The following is a 22,616-nucleotide window of genomic DNA, read 5'->3' on the forward strand; positions in this document are numbered from 1 at the left end:
CTGTACTACTTGAGTAGAGAATTCATTCACTTGCTTCAGAGTTATATTTCCTATCTTAATGTTTACATTTGCCTGGGTTTTGTATATTCTCTGCCTACCACTCCCCCTCCCGCCTCTCTCTGACATGACGTTGGAAGAATAGTGAACTTTTAACTCGTGTCCATTTCTGAATATGCTATATGATAAGTGATAAATGTAATGTTATATACACTCCTGGAAATTGAAATAAGAACACCGTGAATTCATTGTCCCAGGAAGGGGAAACTTTATTGACACATTCCTGGGGTCAGATACATCACATGATCACACTGACAGAACCACAGGCACATAGACACAGGCAACAGAGCATGCACAATGTCGGCACTAGTACAGTGTATATCCACCTTTCGCAGCAATGCAGGCTGCTATTCTCCCATGGAGACGATCATAGAGATGCTGGATGTAGTCCTGTGGAACGGCTTGCCATGCCATTTCCACCTGGCGCCTCAGTTGGACCAGCGTTCGTGCTGGACGTGCAGACCGCGTGAGACGACGCTTCATCCAGTTCCAAACATGCTTAATGGGGGACAGATCCGGAGATCTTGCTGGCCAGGGTAGTTGACTTACACCTTCTAGAGCACGTTGGGTGGCACGGGATACATGCGGACGTGCATTGTCTTGTTGGAACAGCAAGTTCCCTTGCCGGTCTAGGAATGGTAGAACGATGGGTTCCATGATGGTTTGGATGTACCGTGCACTATTCAGTGTCCCCTCGACGATCACCAGTGGTGTACGGCCAGTGTAGGAGATCGCTCCCCACACCATGATGCCGGGTGTTGGCCCTGTGTGCCTCGGTCGTATGCAGTCCTGATTGTGGCGCTCACCTGCACGGCGCCAAACACGCATACGACCATCATTGGCACCAAGGCAGAAGCGACTCTCATCGCTGAAGACGACACGTCTCCATTCGTCCCTCCATTCACGCCTGTCACGACACCACTGGAGGCGGGCTGCACGATGTTGGGGCGTGAGCGGAAGACGGCCTAACGGTGTGCGGGACCGTAGCCCAGCTTCATGGAGACGGTTGCGAATGGTCCTCGCCGATACCCCAGGAGCAACAGTGTCCCTAATTTGCTGGGAAGTGGCGGTGCGGTCCCCTACGGCACTGCGTAGGATCCTACGGTCTTGGCGTGCATCCGTGCGTTGCTGCGGTCCGGTCCCAGGTCGACGAGCACGTGCACCTTCCGCCGACCACTGGCGACAACATCGATGTACTGTGGAGACCTCACGCCCCACGTGTTGAGCAATTCGGCGGTACGTCCACCCGGCCTCCCGCATGCCCACTATACGCCCTCGCTCAAAGTCCGTCAACTGCACATACGGTTCACGTCCATGCTGTCGCGGCATGCTACCAGTGTTAAAGACTGCAATGGAGCTCCGTATGCCACGGCAAACTGGCTGACACTGACGGCGGCAGTGCACAAATGCTGCGCAGCTAGCGCCATTCGACGGCCAACACCGCGGTTCCTGGTGTGTCCGCTGTGCCGTGAGTGTGATCATTGCTTGTACAGCCCTCTCGCAGTGTCCGGAGCAAGTATGGTGGGTCTGACACACCGGTGTCAACGTGTTCTTTTTTCCATTTCCAGGAGTGTATATTTGTGTATCCATTATGATTATTTCTATGCACTTTCTGTAAGAAGATAAAATATCTAGGATCATCTCTATCTGACACTTTTTCTTAATGTAACCTCTTTCTTAATGTCATGTGATATTGTATAAATTGAAAACAGCATTTTATCTCATGGCTACTCCACCATTGTTTAGTTCTCCAAACATTATATTCTCATCCACTTTGTCAGATCTGTCAAACTTTTCTGCATCAGTTAATGTTTATATTTTCCTGTTCATCTCATTTCTTCCTAAATTAATTTGTAGTGCTATAATGACTTCTCTTGTTTTTCTGCTTTCCAAAATCTAAAATCATTCCTCTCCTAAATGCTGGTTAGTCATAACCATAGCTTTTAATCTCTCTTTAACAATGCTCAGCAGAATTTGCGAAGCTTTAGATAATAATCCCAGAGTTCATTAATTTCAGTGTTCGGTAGCATTTCCTCGCTTAGGTATCGTAATTGTCGTCTTTTCAGAATTCCTTGTGAAGGGCTGTACTATTATAGCTGATGTTGCACTATTAGTCTTCCACTTGCCTCAAACATTCATTAATAATTCTAAAGGAATGTTATCTGTTATAGTCATTTTATTGTTGTTGTTCAAATTGTTTGAATAATCATGAAATTCTAATCTGGTAATTTATGCTTCTAAAAACTCATTTTGTGTTCTTCCTTTACTGTGCTTATACACTGAAAAGCCAAAGAAAGTGGTACACTTGGCTAATATTGTGTAGGGCCCCTGCAAGCACTCAGAAGTGCCGCAACATGATGTAGCATGGACTCGACTAATGTTTGAGGGAATCTCTTGAGGGTATTGAAACCATGGACCCTGCCAGCTGTCCATAAATCTGTAAGAGGACAAGGGGGTGGAGATCTCTTCTGAACAGCATGTTGCAAGGCATCCCAGATATGCTCAATAATCTTCATGTCTGGGGAATTTGGTGGCCAACGGAAGTGTTTAAACTCAGAAGAGAGTTCCTGGAGCCACTTAGTAACAATTCTGGACATGTGGGGTGACGCATTGGAATTGCCAAAGTCAATCAGAATGTGCAATGGACATGAATGGATGCAGCTGATCAGACAGAATGCTTACATACTTGTACCTGTCAGAGTCGTATCCAGACATATCAGGAGTCCCATATCACTCCAACTGCACATGCCACACAGCATTACAGAGCCTCCACAAGTTGAACAGTCCCCTGTTTACATGCAGGGTCCATAGATTTATGAGGTTGTCTCCATAACCGTACACGTCCATTCGCTCGATACAATTCGAAACGAGACTCGTCCGACCAGGCAACATGTTTTCCAGTCATCAACAGTCCAATGTCGATGTTGAGGGGCCCAGATGAGGCACAAAGCTTTGTGTCAGGCAGTCATCAAGGGTACACAAGTGGGCCTGCAGCTCAGGAAGCCCATATCAATGGTGTTTCATTGAATGGTTTGCACACTGATATTTGTTGATCCCCCAGCACTGAAATCTGCAGCAATTTGTGGAAGGGTTGCACTTGTGTCATGTTGAATGATTCTCTTCAGTTGTCATTGGTCATGTTCTTGCAGGATCTTTTTCCAGCCACAGCAATGTCGGAGGTTTGATGTTTTACTGGATTCCTGATATTCACGATACACTCGTGAAATGGTCTGTGGGTAAATCCCCACTTCATTGTTACCTCGGAGATGCTGTGTCCCATCGCTCATGCGCCGACTATAACACTATGTTCAGACTCAAATCTTGATAACCTGCCATTGTAGCAGCAGTAACCATTCTAACAACTGCACCAGACACTTGTTGTCTTACATCATCGTTGCCAACCGCAGTGCCATATTGTGCCAGTTTACATATCTCTATATTTGAATACACAAGCCTATACCAGTTTCTTTGGTGCTTGTGTATAATGTGTAATACAGTATGTCGTCAAAAAGCCCTGGACACTTCCTGCTTTTCATTTCACTCTTACTGACCATGTAACTACCGTAATGGCATCAGGTGCCTCCTTCTGTCCCTATTGTGAACCAAGTGGGGAAGCACACTGGTTAAGATGCTGGAACTGTATTCAGGTGGAGTGGGGTACAAACCCTTTACAGCTACATTGCTGATGTATTTTCTTTACCTCCCTTGTTCCCTATTCTGAAATTATGTTCTGTCATTACTGAGATCAATGCCAATGGGTCATTTAGCTCCAAACCTATTTCATTCATTGTTACAATTAAGGCATTTAATATTCAGGAGAGTTCTGATAGTAATTAATTGTCACCATATTTTTAGTGAATTTACCTGTTGTACAATTGACACTGTAATCATCTCAAAGGTATTCATTAGGGTTTAGGATAGGCTCCTGAAACAACCAGCACAGCAGATCCATCTGGTTTTAATTATGATACAGTGATCATTACTTTGTTTAGTATCCCTGCCAGCAGACATCGAGATCGAGGCACATGAGATGTTGTGGGTTGCGCAGCGGGATAGTGCAGAAACTTGCTGTGGAGGGTGCCTGTGACGCATGGCATGGTATGCTGGCTGAGGTGTTTACCTGCAGGCAGCAGTAGGTCAGGCAAGCGAGTGCTTACATGGAGTTCAACCTCTGCAGACCTTGCCTTGTGCTTTGTGCCATGTGTGGTTGCTGAGTACTTAGCTGTTAGCTGTCCGCGTCAACCACATGCGAGTCATTCCTGTGCCCATCTCTATGTAGGTTTGGACTCGCACAACAGGTTTGTGCTCCTTTTGTGGGGTTCTGTTACCCAGTTAGTTTTGAGTCATTGTTGGCCCGTGAAGCATCAATGCCAAACTTGACATGTAGTGACGTTGTCTTGCCTATGCAGATACTAAAGTGGCGATGAAGGACATTCTTACGTGTGAGATGCCCCTATATTTTCCTTGCGCCTTTTCCTAGTGTTAACATGGACCACCATGAACCCAGCTTTTCTTTAATGCTAGCAAGAGCAGTTGCAACTACAGAAAGAGCAGCAACAGCTGCTACAGCAGCAGGAGCATGTTCAGGCACTGATGAACCAGAATGCAGACTTCCTTTGCGCCCTTGCCTACCTGGTGGGGACCAGGCACCAGCTGTGCAGTTTTCTTTGTCAACCCTGACGTTGTTTGCCAGTTTTGCTGAACTGATGGAAAGGTGGGAGAAAATACCTGTGCTGTCCTTGCTGCATTGCGAAGTAAGGTATATTGTCAATCCAGTTGATAAGGCTGGCTTGTTGTTGTCCAAAATTTTAAGCCTTTCACTGACCCCAACAAACTCCGCTGTCATGGACTTTGTTGGTTGCTTCTACATTATTTTAGACATCAAACCCAAGTGGTGGCAGCGCAGTTGCAGTTAACCAGTATCACTACTGCCCTGGCCAGTCATATGTGGTCTAGATTGCCAATCTTCAAGGGCTGTCATCCAAGGGTCATTTTGAATGTCCCAATGTGTTATCTTTTACACATACTTGCTAATTTGTGAGGTCATTGTCTAGTCCATTCCTGATGCCGTTGTTCACACTAGGCCGTTTACCTTGTCTGACCCTTCCTTAGCTGATATTACTCAGATTGTGGAATTGCATGAGCTTATGGCAGTGGCAAGGAATGTCCTTTCTCATAATTGGCAGGTGGCGCAATTAGGTGTGCATGATAAACAGATCAAGGTGTCCAACAGGGTATCCCGGGTGGCCTTGCCTCCCGCCAAGTTTCTGCTTGTTGCCAATGTTGGTCATTCTAATGCTGTGGCATCATGGCACTGCCTGTTTTCACCCATGCTGAGCTTGATGTGTTCACAAAGACTGCAGCATTGTAACTCCAACCAGTGGCATTTTTTGGTCACTCGGCGTCTTTCTTCACCCGCACATTGGGCGAGCCAGTGATCCTGCCTGATGGTCATTTGTTGTATGTTTGCTGAGATTGTGCGCATTTGAGGGGTATGATGCCAGATAGGCCATTTGACAACTCCTGTGAAAGTCAGTGGGCCTGAGTTAGTCATCAGATGCCCCATTGTTTTCATTGGACTCTGGGGATTTTTCTGACACCCCACACATGTTGCCCTAGTATATTTTGCTGATGTTGTGAGAGTGGATGAGTGACTGGTCGTATATCATGTAGACACTGCAGTGACAGTCAGCCTCATTAATTTAAATGCGCACAGCCTCTGGCGGTGCCCCGAGTTGCGACAGTTGCTCTGTCAGGTTGTGTCTTATCGTAAACAGCACATTCCTTTGTGGGGGCAATTCCCCATCTCCATGCGTTATAAGAATGTAGAGTGGCATCTTACAGTTCACCATTGACACAAAATATAATATTTGGACACAACGCTTTTTCTGTATTTGGCTCTCAGGTTGTTGATGAAATGCATGTAGTGTCTCAACCTATTCCTTTTCACATTTTCAACTCCTTACTGCTGTCATACTGCCCACTGTTTTAAGTATACCTTGAGCTGGACAGAAAATTTTGAGGCACGTGTTTCTCTTAAGCTGTCTTCTTATGTAGCACTACAGCCCCTGGTGAACTATGGCTTCTTCAACTATCTTCCTCCATGTTTCTTTATGTTTTGCAGCTCTTTTCCACACCCGGACTTCCATGCCAGTTAAATCTATTACATCATCAGTCCACCTTCTTACCAGTCTTCCTTTCGATCTATCTGCATGGATCATACCTTTCATTCTTTTCTTTTGTATTCTATCCTTTGCCAATCTTTCCACCTCTTAGCCATCGTATTCGTTGTGATTTGACAAATTTTCCTATATCTCTTCCTTTTATTAATGCTCATAGCTCTGTGTTATAGCATATCTCCAGCCTTCTTCCTCCCTTATTTGGCCATAAATTTTACATGGTACTATTTCCTTGAAGGTTCTTAGAATTTTTCGTCATCTTCTGTCAGCTTCCATACCTCTGACAGCTGGTTGAATTAGGGAGTTATACATTAGCTGTTTTGTTCTTCTGGTATACAGGCTGTTTGTGAAGAGTTTTAAATTTGCAAATTCAGCTCTGTTTCTTGCTTGTAACCTTTCCCTTATAGCCTTTCCAAAGCTGTTATTGTTATTAAGGTTCCCAAGTAACTTAAAGAAGACACTCCTTTGAAACATTTCCCATTTATACAGGATGTCCATAATTAGAGTTCCAGTTTCTAATGCTTTAGAAAGGGAACAACTCCCCAGAATGATGCCAAATTCGAACAGCATATTATTGGAAATAGTCCGCCCTTCGTGGTCTCGCGGTAGCGTTCTCGCTTCCCGAGCACGGGGTCCCGGGTTCGATTCCCGGAGGGGTCAGGGCCTATTTTTTCTGCCTCGAGATGACTGGGTGTTGTTGTGTCGTCTTCATCATCATCATTCATCCCCATTACGGTCGGAGGAAGGCAACGGCAAACCACCTCCATTAGGACCTTGCCTAGTAAGGCGGTGCGGGTTTCCCGCATCGTTCCCCTATGCTCTGTAAAGAAGCATGGGACTTCATTTCCATTTTTTTCCAATAATATTATTAATAATAATATTATTATTATTAACAGAAGTGTGCATGGAGCTAAATCGGAGTAACTCAAAACCCCGTAATAACAAAATCAAACCAAAATCGATAATTTGCCTAATGACATTTAATGTAAATTCTCTCTTAAAAATGGGAAAACTGAAAAACATCTTGGACAAATCCAGAGAACGTAAAATCAAAATTATCGCATTTCAGGAATCACGATATACAGATGAAAATCCTTTTGATTCTGAAGGATACAGGGTATACAAAGGAAAACCTGGAAAACAAGCCGTGGCAAATTGTCCACAATTTGGAACCGGAGTTACAGTAGATACATCAATACTTGATTCAGTCACGACTTTCAAATCTTACTCGGGTCAGCTTTCCACAATCAGTTAGTAAGATATACACCCTATTCAACGGACGTGCACCAACTAACATCACTAACAAAAACAAGGTAGAAGAAGTTGAAGAATTCTGGAACCAGTTAGATAATATTCTCCAAAAAATCCCAAATAACCATGTCAAAATCCTTATGGGCGATTTCAATGCACAAATTGGTAAAGAAAAGAAATATCGATATTGGATAGGTAAATGGTCAGGGCATACACAGACCAACTGGAATGGCATGCGACTCATTGAAATCTGAAAAAACCACGACCTATTTTTCAAATCAACATTTTTTAAGAAAAGAGCCTCGAAAACCAAAACTTGTATGTCACCTAATCCATTACTAGGTGAATATCAATTGGATCATGTAATGATCTCCCATGTAAATACAGTAGAAATCATGAAACTTAAAGTCGTTAATGGACTAGACCTAGATTCCGACCATTACCCAACAAAATTCTCCCTAGATGTCATTCCAGAAAAAAGAAAATTCACTAAGAAATCTCCGCACTGTAAATATGATGTACAAAAGGTAAATGGTAATGAACAATTTACAAAAGAAACACAAAATTGGCAACAACTGCAAGCAGGACTTTTAAAAGCAGCTGAAACCAGCACCGCAAACAAGAACACGTAAACACCCATGGTGGACTGATGAGTGTGACCAACTGATAAATCTCAGACAACAGGCGTGGCAAAGTTGGTTGTGTACAAAAAAATCAAAAGACCCTGGAAGATCTCAAAGATACCAGGAAAACAGTCACAAAAGAAATACGAACAGTCCGTAAACAACATGAAGACAAAAAATTGCAAGACATAGAAATTGATTTGAAGAAAAACAATTCCCGAAATTTCTACAGAGTATTCAAACAAAAATTAACAAAGTACTCTCCTCCATCACTCCAATTCAAAAATGAACATGGGGAAATTGCCCATACCAACACCCAAAACTGTGAAATTCTTGCAAAATACTTTTCTAAATTACTGAATTGTGGAAAGCCCGCAGAAAAATTTGAGTTGTCATACACAACAAAACCCAGACTCAAAGCCACCAAGTTTACAGGACATTAAAGAGAGAATTCAGTCACTGAAAAATAACAAATCATCAGGAGAAGACCAAATCATTGCAGAATTATGGAAAAATGCAGGAGAAAATCTTATTGCAAAACTCAAAGAAATTATACATGAAATCTGGAAAACTGAAAAAATCCCCATATATTGGAAGACAGCAATCATACATCCTCTGTACAAAAAAGGAAGTAAAACAAACCCCAACAACTATTGTGGCATCTCTTTATTGTCAATAATATACAAAATTCTGTCTAAAGCCCTACTAAACTGAGCAGAACCTCAGCTGGATTCAAAATTAGGTGAATACCAAGGTGGATTCAGAAAAGGTCGATCATGCCTAGAACAAACCCTTAACTTGAAAAACTCGATGAAATATTTGCATAGTACTTCAAACAAAAGTTATGTCATCACATTTATCAGCTTTAAAAAAGCATATGACAGTACAGACCGAGAATCCCTTTTTGAAGTGGTAACAGAATTTTGATTAGATCAAAAGACAACAAACATCATAAAAGAAACACTCACGGAGACCAAATTCAAAGTAAAATTTATGGGAGAAATGAGCACAAAATTTGAAATAGATGCAGGAGTACGCCAAAGGGATGGGCTGTCCCCAGTGCTTTTCAGTTGTGGTCTCGAAAAAGTTGTTCGAGAATGGAGAAAAGCAGGTGCACTAGCACACAGACTGGGACCAAAACGTAAGGGCATAGAATTAGACTGTTTAGCATTTGCTGACGACATGGCACTGGTTACCCAAGACATTACCAATGCACAGAAACAGCTAGAATTATTACAAGAGCAGGCAGCAAAAATAGGATTACAAATTTCATTTGATAAAACAAAATTTATGACTGATCAAAGATGCACCTTCTGATCTCAAAATTGGTAACAACTACATATCTCGAGTAAAAGAATTTAAATATTTAGGTGAATGGATTTGCAGAAAATTGCAGTGAAAAGAAATCTGTCAGATCAAGAGTCCAGAAAATGGAGACGACGTTTCGGTTAAAAAAGACGTTTACCACAAAAAGGGTTTCTCGTAGAACTGCGAAATACGACACTACACAAGAGTAATTAAACCCGAAGCTCTCTACGCATCTGAGACACTAAACCTTCAACACAGAACACTAAAAGGGGAATTAGAAGTGAAAGAACGTAAGATAATGAGGAAAATCCTACGACCAAATACTAAAGGTGGTGTGCATTATCCAAAACCCAATACAGAAATGTATAAAAATATCTCCAAAATAACAGACACAATGAGCATGAGAAGAATCCAGTTCATGGGACATTTAAAAGAATGGATTCAAACAGATTAACGCACAAAATCCATACATTTTTAAAGAACAAAACTACAAGACCAAACTGGTACAAACAGACGGAAAAAGACCTGAGAGACTAGGGTCTCCAAATCTAAATGACAGAAATGAAATCAGAAAAATCACAAACACACTGGGTTTTGAGGAAGAAGAGAGAAAAACTAACCGACATACGTGATCTATGCAATGAAAGCTAGCCCATTCGTTGCTTATGAAGGAATACTGGGCGAAAAGGAAGGCCAACAAATGTTGATTACGCTTGGTCCTAAGTGATCCATTTGTGAAGAAGAAGAAGAAGAAGAAGAAGAAGAAGAATTAACAAAAATTTGACCAATAGATGGCAATGTAAGTGTCAGAATATGCACACCACCAGACATGTGGCACACAACTTTTTCCTCAATTTGTGTCCAAGGCATCCAACATGACTGTCTCCATGAAGGATTGTGCGCTGCTGGTAATGCTTTCTTACAAGAATGGTGACTGTGCAGCAGCACCCCTGGAAATGTTCTGAACACTCAAGGGTATGAACAGAAGTGTTAGTGCAATGTCTGCAAAGAGTCTGGAGAAAATGATTACAGAATTCAAAAAGACTGATTCTTTTGAAGTACAACTTGGCAGAAAGAGGAAAGCAGTTAATCTGATGTCTGTCCAAGATTTGGCCACAACATTGCAGGAAGGGTCAAGCAGTGATGTGCAAACATGCAGTGCACGGGGAATTGCCGGAATGTTGGACATGCCTGCAAGAATGGTACATGAAATCGTACAAAACACCCTGCATTTCTATTGACACAAAATCATCCATTTTCAGGAGTTTCTCCCTGCTGACCTGCCAGCAAGACCAGTGTTTGCTCTGGAATTTCTTGCTCACTTGCAAGTGGACAATGCATGGCCATGGGGCTTCCTGTGGACAGACAAAGCCCATTTCCATCTCCAAGGGCATGTACATATGCAGAACTGCAGAATATGGGCAATGGTAAATCCTCACGCACATCAACCGGTACAACTCCATTCTGTAAAGGTGACTGTGTAGTGCAGGTTGATGGCCTTGTTTATCACAGTGTCATATTTTATCGAGGAGAAGAATCCTGTGGGTCTTGTTACCTGTACTGTCACTGGTAAACGCCATGAGAGTCTTTTGCACACCAATGTCATTCTATTCCTTCGACAGCATAGATGTGTGGGTAGGATCATTTTTGTGCAAGATGGCACTCTTCTGCACATTGCACAGTCTACTGAGGCATTTTGGAAATTCTGTCACTTTCCTACAGTCTGGCAGTCCATATCACCTGATCTTAATCCATGTCATTTCTGTGGGGTTGTCTGTGAGACATTGTGTCCAGTACTCCAATCACAAACATAGTTGAATGGAAGGCATGAGCAGTGCAACACATTCTGAATGTGACGACTGAGACACTCCGATCTGTTGTGAAGTGTGCTGTTTCTCAATTTCAGTGTGTTTCAGAAAATGGTGGACAGCATACTGAACATATCTTGTGCCTGTCTCATAACAATTAAAAACCAATGTCATTTTCTTTTTTACTCATTTTTTGGTAACAGGACAATAAACAAATAATGTCTTTTTTGTTTTTATGTAGTTTTTGGCCAGACTTTTAACAATTGATTTTTTCCCATCCGATGTGGTACAACCTCATGGTGGATGTCTCACCTTACTAAAAGTGCCACAACTGTTAACTGCCGAACTTGAATAGTCATGCCCACTGAACAGTGCGGATGGTGTAATGTGCAACTCAAACCATAGCCATCATATTGTGATTCTGGTTCATCTGTCATTTGTAGCCAACTCTATTTATGATGCATACAGCATCATTTAGCGCTTTTTTTAAAAATTTATTTATTTTAACATTTCCCGTTTCCCTCTGCGTTAATAATATGCTGTTCAAATTTGACAAAATCTAAGCAGTGGCTCTCTTTCTACAGCCTTTTTAAACTTTTATTATGGCACCCTGTATTTAGAACTTAGGGGCTCTTATGGCCTTAGGGTGTGACATTACCATATATTTTGTTTCCTTTTAATCAACCATGAGGCTAATATTTAATGCTTCTTACCCATTGCCAAGTATGTTCCTTTAAGTGTGTTGGAATTTCTTCCTACTACTGCAGTTTCATCAGCATTGCTCACATCTGGCTAGTTTTCATAACTATGGTGCCACTTTTATTGATCTTGTTTATTAAGCTTTGCAGCGCTATATTGAATAAGAGAGTGGAGAGACTATCACATTGGTTCACTCCTTTATTGAAGGCAAATCTTTCATTCATCCTGTTAAATCCTTTTACATCAGCTCTTGTCTCTTGTCATCTTAAGCTGTCAGTGGTATAAAAAATGCTTTTGCCCCCGACCCATTTCCTTCACCATGCACAGCATGGTAAAAGCAAAATTGCAGTGATGGCAGGATCAAGGCATCGTTTCTCCTATTTCATCAAGTCAGTTAGCTACCCCTTTGGTGCTGATTTTGATTTAAACTGATGATGAATGCGCAATGTGTCATGGATTCTTATTCCTTTCCATGCCCCTGTCGCGCCAATTACCTTGATGATAACTGAGTTACAGGTCGTACTCAGGAAGAGCATCTACGAAACCTAAGTCAGTTCTCCAATGCCTCTTGGAGACGGCCTACCTTGCAAACTGGAAAAGTGCAGTTTTCTCCCCAAATGAGCATTTTATGGGACATTTGCTTAGCAAAGATGGTCTTGTTCCTATGGACAACCACATCAAAGCCTTATGCCATGTAAACCACTAACCCTGGCTTATGGTGCAAACTAGTGGGGCTTTGGTGCCTTCTTGCCCCATCAGAACTCAGATGGCACCAAACAGGTCATCGCTTATGCCTTGAAGACACTTTACATTGCACAGTATGATTATTAACTGGTGGAAAAGAAGATGCTAGCTATTATTTTCAGAGTCAAAAACTCCATGTTTCTCTGTGTGGGGCGGAGTTCCTCCTCATCACTGAACACAAGCCATTGGTTTCATTATTTGGCCCTTATTCCCAGCTGCCAGAGAGGTCTGTCCTCCCCCCCCCCCCTCCCCCACAGAGGTGGGCTCTTTTTCTTAGTAGCTACTGCTATGACATTTGTTACTGCTCCACCACCCAGCATGCCAATGCTAACGCACTGCGCACTGTCGCTGCTACCGCTGGGTCCCAGTTTGGAGTTCAATCAGCAGGAGACTCTTGTGTTTGTGTTGGATCATGACTTGGAGCAAACCCTGCTGAATTTTCCATTGACAGCATGCAAAGTCACAGCTGCTGACCTAGTTTCCCAGAAAATAATTTTGGCTGGCCAATTGGGCTGGCTGGAGCGCATCTCTTCAAATGCAGCCCAGGTGTTGCGTACATTTTTTGTCCTATGTGATAGGCTCAATTTTGTGAGTGGATAGGTGGCCACTCCTTCAGCAGGGTTCAAGCAGGTGCACAGGGAAGAAGGTTGCTAGTTATTTGGAGCTCCAACATTAGGCACATTATGGAATCCCTTTGGGAAATACTGTCCAGAGCTGGAAAGAAAACCAATGTGCACTCGGTATATCTGCTGGGGTGGCTCATCTCTGATATTTGGTGGCCTCCAGGCCCTGCCTGTGGCTATCAAGCATGCCAGCTGCCAGCAGCACAAGTTGTGGATCACGTCAGCAACAATGACATGTGTCACTTGGGTTCTTAGGACATCCTCAGTTCATATGAGTGGTTGACAGGAGTGATGAAGACTGCTGGCATCGTGTATGTGGTGAAAGTAGAGCTGGATGAAAGTAGAGCTCAGATTTTCAACATCGTTCTTAGAACTGATGGGTGTTCCCTGGTTTGGAGCCGTGTGGAGGATCTCAACCAAAGGCTCCATCGATTCTGTGATCGTTTTGGCTACAGACCTCTAGACCTTCATTATTGGGTAAATAATTGCAGCACTCTCCTGTAGAGGTCAGGTGTGCACTATACAAAGAAAGCAGCTACTTGGGCAGCAGAGTAATTGCGAGGTGCACATGGTGTTTATTTCCGACTAGGCGGTAGTTTGAGAGCCTCTGACCAGTACTCACCAGGCAATACACAGAAAGCAAAATCAGATTCCATGTAAAGTGAGGACACTTCGACTGCCAACATTTTGACAATAAATTGTCTAAGAATTTGTACCAAAGTTCCTGAACTTATTGCCCTCCAGGAAAGTTGTTGCACCCATATCATTCTTGGAACAGAGAGCTGGCTGAAATCCAAAGTAGAAAGCTCTGAAATGTTTAGCAAGGCATGAAACGTATACTGAAAAGACAGATTAGACTCCATAGGAAGGTGAGTGTTCATTGCCATCTACAAATATGTTGCACCTGTAGAGGTTGAAGGTAAACCTGACTGTGCAGTTACCTGGACACAAGTAGCATGTCTAGGTGAACTTGAGTTAATTATAAAAAAAAAATTATCTGCCATCTGATTCCACCATAACAACAACACCATAACAACCCCATAACAACTGTAGAATCATTCAGGAAAGTCTATGGACAGTAGTGCAGAAATACCCAAATGATGCAGTATTGGTTGGAGGCGACTTCAATATACCGAGTATAGACCGTGCCATCCATGAATTCACTGCAGCTGGTACAGACAGACAGTCCTGTGAAATATTTTTTAACACTTTCCCAAAACCTGTCTTAAACAACTAGTTCAACAGCCTACCTGCCAATCTTGTAGCTACAAACCGGTCTGACCTTATCAACAGTCTCAGTATAAAGACTGGCATTAGTGATCATGATGTCATCATAGTGATGATAGTTACTAATGGTGATAAATTACTCAAGAAGGCTAGGAGAGTATTTATGGTAGAAAAAGCAGCTAAGCATGTTAGACAATGAAAGGACATCATTTAGTTCCAGTATGATGGATGTACAGGAATTACGCATTAAGTTTAAACTGATTGTTAATCACACTCTGGAGAAGTATGTGCCAAGTAAGTGAGTTAAGGATGGAACAGACCTTCCATGGTTTTAATAATCAGATTTGAAAAATGCTGTGGAAACATAGATTGTTGCACTCTCAGTTAAAAAAAGAGTGCACAAACATCAACATGCAAAAGTAAGTAGAAATATGTGTGTCCTTAAGAATATCAGTGTGCGAAGCATACATCTTCCACCAGCATACCTTGGCAAAAGATCTTGCCAAAAATCCAAGAATTCTGGTTGTACGTAAAATCACTAAGAGAGTCGGAGGCCTTTTTTTTCCAGACACTCACTGATTGTCTGGTGTGGCAATAGAAGACAGCAAAAGAAGAGCTGAAGGTTTAAACTTCATGTGTAAGAAATCATTCACACAGGAGGATCACACAGACTTCTGCATGGAGGACATAGAAATAGTGATCCTTGACATAAAGAAGCAACTGATTGTTAATCACACTCTGGAGAAGTATGTGCCAAGTAAGTGAGTTAAGGATGGAACAGACCTTCCATGGTTTTAATAATCAGATTTGAAAAATGAAAATTGGCCAGGTCCAGATGGAAGCCCCGTTCAGTTTTACAGAGAGTACTCTATGGCACTGGCCCCTTACTCAGCTTGCCTTTATCATGAATCTCTTGCCCAGGCCAAAGTCCCATAAGCAACTGGAAGAAACCATAGGTGACTCCCACAGAGCACATGGAGCAGGATGCCCAGATACTTTTGGCTGCAAGGTATATAGCTTAGAATAATAATTAGTACCACCCCCCCCCCCCCCCCCCCCCATGAACCATGGACCTTGCCGTTGGTGGGGAGGCTTGCGTGCCTCATCGATACAGATAGCCGTACCGTAGGTACAACCACAACGGAGGGGTATCTGTTGAGAGGCCAGACAAACGTCTGGTTCCTGAAGAGGGGCAGCAGCCTTTTCAGTAGCTGCAAGGGCAACAGTCTGGATGATTGACTGATCTGGCCTTGTAACAATAACCAAAACGGCCTTGCTGTGCTGGTACTGCGAACGGCTGAAAGCAAGGGGAAACTACAGCCGTAATTTTTCCCGAGGGCATGCAGCTTTACTGTACGATTAAATGATGATGGCATCCTCTTGGGTAAAATATTCCGGAGGTAAAATAGTCCCCCATTCGGATCACCGGGCGGGGACTACTCAAGAGGATGTCGTTATCAGGAGAAAGAAAACTGGCGTTCTACGGATCGGAGCGTGGAATGTCAGATCCCTTAATCGGGCAGGTAGGTTAGAAAATTTGAAAAGGGAAATGGATAGGTTAAAGTTAGATATAGTGGGAATTAGTGAAGTTCGGTGGCAGGAGGAACAAGACTTCTGGTCAGGTGACCACAGGGTTATAAACACAAAGTCAAATAGGGGTAATGCAGGAGTAGGTTTAATAATGAATAGGAAAATAGGAACGCGGGTAAGCTACTACAAACAGCTTAGTGAACGCATTATTGTGGCCAAGATAGATACGAAGCCCACACCTACTACAGTAGTACAAGTTTATATGCCAACTAGCTCTGCGGATGACGAAGAAATTGAAGAAATGTATGATGAAATAAAAGAAATTATTCAGATAGTGAAGGGAGACGAAAATTTAATAGTCATGGGTGACTGGAATTCGAGTGTAGGTAAAGGGAGAGAAGGAAACATAGTAGGTGAATATGGATTGGGGCTAAGAAATGAAAGAGGAAGCCGCCTGGTAGAATTTTGCACAGAGCACAACTTAATCATAGCTAACACTTGGTTTAAGAATCATGATAGAAGGTTGTATACATGGAAGAACCCTGGAGATACTAAAAGGTATCAGATAGATTATATAATGGTAAGACAGAGATTTAGGAACCAGGTTTTAAATTGTAAGACATTTCCAGGGGCAGATGTGGACTCTGACCTCAATCTATTGGCTATGAACTGTAGATTAAAACTGAAGAAACTGCAAAAAAGTGGGAATTTAAGGAGATGGGACCTGGATAAACTGACTAAACCAGAGGTTGTACAGAGTTTCAGGGAGAGCATAAGGGAATGATTGACAGGAATGGGGGAAAGAAATACAGTAGAAGAAGAATGGGTAGCTCTGAGGGATGAAGTAGTCAAGGCAGCAGAGAATCAAGTAGGTAAAAAGACTAGGGCTGGTAGAAATCCTTGGGTAACAGAAGAAATATTGAATTTAATTGATGAAAGGAGAAAATATAAAAATGCAGTAAAAGGAGCAGGCAAAAAGGAATACAAACGTCTCAAGAATGAGATCGACAGGAAGTGCAAAATGGCTAAGCAGGGATGAAGGAAACAAAAGAAAAATTCGGAGTAGGTATTAAAATCCATGGAGAAGAAATAAAAACTTTGAGGTTCGCCGATGACATTGTAATTCTGTCAGAGACAGCAAAGGACTTGGAAGAGCAGTTGAACAGAATGGATGGTGTCTTGAAGGGAGGATATAAGATGAACATCAACAAAAGCAAAACAAGGATAATGGAATGTAGTCGAATTAAGTCGGGTGATGTTGAGGGTATTAGATTAGGAAATGAGACACTTAAAGTAGTAAAGGAGTTTTGCTATTTGGGGAGCAAAATAACTGATGATGGTCGAAGTAGAGAGGATATAAAATGTAGACTGGCAATGGCAAGGAAAGCGTTTCTGAAGAAGAGAAATTTGTTAACATCGAGTATAGATTTAAGTGTCAGGAAGTCTTTTCTGAAAGTATTTGTATGGAGTGTAGCCATGTATGGAAGTGAAACATGGACGATAAATAGTTTGGACAAGAAGAGAATAGAAGCTTTCGAAATGTGGTGCTACAGAAGAATGCTGAAGATTAGATGGGTAGATCACATAACTAATGAGGAGGTACTGAATAGGATTGGGGAGAAGAGGAGTTTGTGGCACAACTTGACCAGAAGAAGGGATCGGTTGGTAGGACATGTTCTGAGGCATCAAGGGATCACCAATTTAGCATTGGAGGGCAGTGTGGAGGGTAAAAATCGTAGGGGGAGACCAAGAGATGAATACCCTAAGCAGATTCAGAAGGATGTAGGTTGCAGTAGGTACTGGGAGATGAAGAAGCTTGCACAGGATAGAGTAGCATGGAGAGCTGCATCAAACCAGTCTCAGGACTGCATCAAACCAGTCTCAGGACTGAAGACCACAACAACAACAACAATAATTAGTAGAAGTTAAGAATAGAAAGAATAAGTACAAATAGTTCATGGCAACAAATTACTGGATATTTTTTCATTACTTCTTATTACCTATTAAATTTAACCATTGCCTGCAACACGCAGCCCCCCCCCCCCCCTCCCCATTGCACCCCTTCCACTTTTATGTATATATAACTTTTTTTTTTAATTTCATTTTTTTTATTTATATATATTTATTTATTTATACACTTTTTTTTTTTACAGGAACCTAATGCTAATAGTGTTGCATGGAATACTCATTGTGAAGCAATGCTTTGTTTTTCTGGCAACAATGTTCTCAGTATAAAGGTTGACATGTTTCCTGTTCATCAGCAGAAATTACAGGTAAGCTCATTAAATCAAATCTTCACTAAGAACTCATGTTATCATCATTTGTCACAGTTTACTGTGGTCATTTGTAGTCCATTTCTCAGTTGTTGTAGAAGTTCTATCTTATTGCTGTATCCTGACTGCCTTGACAGAGAGCAAAATTATCACTGCTATATTCACAAATATCAAAGAAGCATATGACAGTTTATAAACAGATATTTTTTTGTAAATAAAAACGGCTCTCTTGTTGTATTGCGTTTTATTTTCCCAGGTGCGTTTCACCTTTTTTCACTTTTGGGCGTCATCAGTGGGCTCTATAATGATACAGTTATGCTACACTTTTGTTTTGAGGTGTATTATTTGCAGATTATAAAATAGTTCATTGCTCACTTTTTTATGTAAATAAGTGATTACTATGGTTCTTCTTCGGCCGGCCGAAGTGGCCGTGCGGTTAAAGGCGCTGCAGTCTGGAACCGCAAGACCGCTACGGTCGCAGGTTCGAATCCTGCCTCGGGCATGGATGTTTGTGATGTCCTTAGGTTAGTTAGGTTTAACTAGTTCTAAGTTCTAGGGGACTAATAACCTCAGCAGTTGAGTCCCATAGTGCTCAGAGCCATTTGAACTATGGTTCTTCGTTTTTTTAGTTTTCATTGGTGTTTCATCTCATCTGGTCACACGAAGGTCGCACTACCACTCTTATTTACAAAACATAAGCAGGAACCAGGTTTTAAATTGTAAGACATTTCCAGGGGCAGATGTGGACTCTGACCACAATCTATTGGCTATGAACTGTAGATTAAAACTGAAGAAACTGCAAAAAAGTGGGAATTTAAGGAGCTGGGACCTGGATAAACTGACTAAACCATAGGTTGTACAGAGTTTCAGGGAGAGCATAAGGGAACGATTGACAGGAATGGGGGAAAGAAATACAGTAGAAGAAGAATGGGTAGCTCTGAGGGATGAAGTAGTCAAGGCAGCAGAGAATCAAGTAGGTAAAAAGACTAGGGCTGGTAGAAATCCTTGGGTAACAGAAGAAATATTGAATTTAATTGATGAAAGGAGAAAATATAAAAATGCAGTAAAAGGAGCAGGCAAAAAGGAATACAAACGTCTCAAGAATGAGATCGACAAGAAGTGCAAAATGGCTAAGCAGGGATGGCTAGAGGACAAATGTAAGGATGTAGAGGCATATCTCACTAGGGGTAAGATAGATACTGCCTACAGGAAAATCAAAAAGACCCTTGGAGAAAAGAGAACCACTTGTATGAATATCAAGAGCTCAGATGGCAACCCAGTTCTAAGCAAAGAAGGGAAGGCAGAAAGGTGGAAGGAGTATATAGACGGTCTATACAAGGGCGATGTACTTGAGGACAATATTATGGAAATGGAAGAGGAGGTAGATGAAGATGAAATGGGAGATACGATACTGCGTGAAGAGTTTGACAGAGCTCTGAAAGACCTGAGTCGAAACAAGGCCCCGGGAGTAGACAACATACCATTAGAACTACTGACGGCCTTGGGAGAGCCAATCCTGACAAAACTCTACCAACTGGTGAGCAAGATGTATGAGACAGGCAGAATACCCTCAGACTTCAAGAAGAACATAGTAATTCCAATCCCAAAGAAAGCAGGTGTTGACAAATGTGAAAATTACCGAACTATCAGATTAATAAGTCACAGCTGCAAAATACTAACGCGAATTCTTTATAGACGAATGGAAAAACTGGTAGAATCCGTCCTTGGGGAAAATCAGTTTGGATTCTGTAGAAATGTTGAAACATGTGACGCAATACTGACCTTACGACTTATCTTAGAAAATAGATTAAGGAAAGGCAAACCTACATTTCCAGCATTTGTAGACTTAGAGAAAGCTTTTGACAATGTTGACTGGAATATTCTCTGTCAAATTCTAAAGGTGGCAGGGGTAATATACAGGGAGCGAAAGGCTATTTACAATTTGTACAGAAACCTGATGGCAGTTATAAGAGTCGAGGGGCACAAAAGGGAAGCAGTGGTTGGGAAGGGAGTGAGACAGGGTTGTAGCCTGTCCCCGATGTTATTCAATCTGTATATTGAGCAAGCAGTAAAGGAAACAAAAGAAAAATTCGGAATAGGTATTAAAATCCATGGAGAAGAAATAAAAACTTTGAAGTTTGCTGATGACATTGTAATTCTATCAGAGACAGCAAAGTACTTGGAAGAGCAGTTGAACGGAATGGACAGTGTCTTGAAAGGAAGATATAAGATGAAAATGAACAAAAGCAAAACGAGGATAATGGAATGTAGTCGAATTAAGTCAGGTGATGCTGAGGGAATTAGATTAGGAAATGAGACACTTAAAGAAGTAAAGGAGTTTTGCTATTTGGGGAGCAAAATAACTGATGATGGCTGAAGTAGAGAGGATATAAATTGTAGACTGACAATGGCAAGGAAAGCGTTTCTGAAGAAGAGAAATTTGTTAACATCGAGTATAGATTTAAGTGTCAGGACGTTGTTTCTGAAAGTATTTGTATGGAGTGTAGCCATGTATGGAAGTGAATCATGGACGATAAGTAGTCTGGACAAGAAGAGAATAGAAGCTTTTGAAATGTGGTGCTACAGAAGAATGCTGAAGATTAGATGGGTAGGTCACATAACTAATGAGGAGGTATTGAATAGAATTGGGGAGAAGAGGAGTTTGTGGCACAACTTGACAAGAAGAAGGGACCGGTTGGTAGGACATGTTCTGAGGCATCAGAGGATCACAAATTTAGCATTGGAGGGCAGCGTGGTGGGTAAAAATCGTAGAGGGAGACCAAGAGATGAATACACTAAGCAGATTCAGAAGGATGTAGATTGCAGTAGGTACTGGGAGATGAAGAAGCTAGCACAGGATAGAGTAGCATGGAGAGCTGCATCAAACCAGTCTCAGGACTGAAGACCACAACAACAACAACAACAACAAGCATGCTTTTTGTTTTTTGAACATTTTTCTTCCCACTTTTCATTTCGTTTGCACCTGTTGTTTTGATCCGAGTATATACATAACAGTAATATCGACATAACTACTTTGAGTTCACTGTGTATCTCATACTGTTTGATTTGTTTACGTACACGTACATGTTGCCAATCTGAAAACTAACATCTATTCATTTCTGTTAGTATATATCTGTGTGTGTGTGTGTGTGTGTGTGTGTGTGTGTGTGTGTGTGTGTGTGTGTGTGAGAGAGAGTGAGAGAGAGAGAGAGAGAGAGAGAGAGAGAGTATACATGCATGCAATTTGCAATTTTTTATTTATTTATTTTTTATTCCCCCCTCCCCATTTGATTTGAGTTGGGGTTTAAATGTTTTGTGCTGGGATTCATGGATGGGTGAGTGAAAAGGGGATTGGGATGTATTATTATTATCATTATTATCATCATTATGATAATAGTCCTCTGTTGTAGTGTTACTTTATTATTTTATCTGTTAGTGCAAACAATGAGTTGTTTGGTTTATCTGCTTGACCATTCAAGAGGGTTTTATTTTCTGCTTTGGTTTTGTGTATGTGGTAATTTTGTTGTAGGGTTAGGAGGTGTTTTTTATTGTTGATTCTAATTATGTTCACATCCTCTTCTCTACGGGTTGGTTTGTGATTCTGTTCTCTTAATTGTTCTGCAAATGCGGAGTGGTTTGTCCCATACTTTTGGGCTCTCATGTGTTCTTTGTATCTGACATCAACCAACATTTTAAAAAAGACAGGGAAGAAATATCATACACAACAGACAATTCTATCCAAAAATACACTCCAAAACTGACAAAAACGAGATATATAGCAGAAAGCAGGTATATGTCAATTACAGTGTAACACTTGTGATGGCAGATACATAGGACAGAGAGGCACAACATTTGATGCCAGATACAAAGAACAGATGGGAGCCCGAAAGTATGGGGCAAACCACTCTCTATTTGCAGAACAACTAAGAGAACACAATAACAAACCAACCAGTAGAGAAGAATACATGAAAATAATTAGAATCAACAATAAAAAATACCTCCCAACCCTGCAAGAAAATTTACCACATACAGAAAACCAAAGCAGAATATAAAACCTTGTTGAATGATAAAGTACATATACAAACAACTCATTGTTTACAATAATTGATAAAAAATAGAGTAGCAGTACAACAGAGGACTCTCATAATAATAATAATATATATAGTGAACTTAAAGTAGTTATGTATATACTAGTGACAGAATACTGATAATGCATCAAAACAACATGTGCAAACAAAATGAAAAGTGGGAGAAAAATGTTCGAAACACAAAAAACATGCTTATGTTTTGTAAA

At 41.5% G+C, this 22,616-nt stretch overlaps 1 protein-coding gene across 4 annotated transcripts in view; it reads left to right on the forward strand.

Annotated features, from left to right (window-relative positions):
• LOC126262378 (intraflagellar transport protein 122 homolog) overlaps positions 1-22,616 on the forward strand; it is a 241,108-nt gene that overhangs the window by 75,988 nt on the left and 142,504 nt on the right. For all 4 annotated transcript variants that reach the window (XM_049959003.1, XM_049958996.1, XM_049958986.1 and 1 more), the window contains exon 11: positions 18,203-18,322. In XM_049959003.1, coding sequence (XP_049814960.1) covers positions 18,203-18,322 — 120 coding nt within the window. The remainder of the gene's footprint in view (positions 1-18,202; positions 18,323-22,616) is intronic.

This window comes from Schistocerca nitens, chromosome 1, assembly GCF_023898315.1.
Source record: "Schistocerca nitens isolate TAMUIC-IGC-003100 chromosome 1, iqSchNite1.1, whole genome shotgun sequence".
Lineage (NCBI taxonomy): Eukaryota > Metazoa > Arthropoda > Insecta > Orthoptera > Acrididae > Schistocerca > Schistocerca nitens.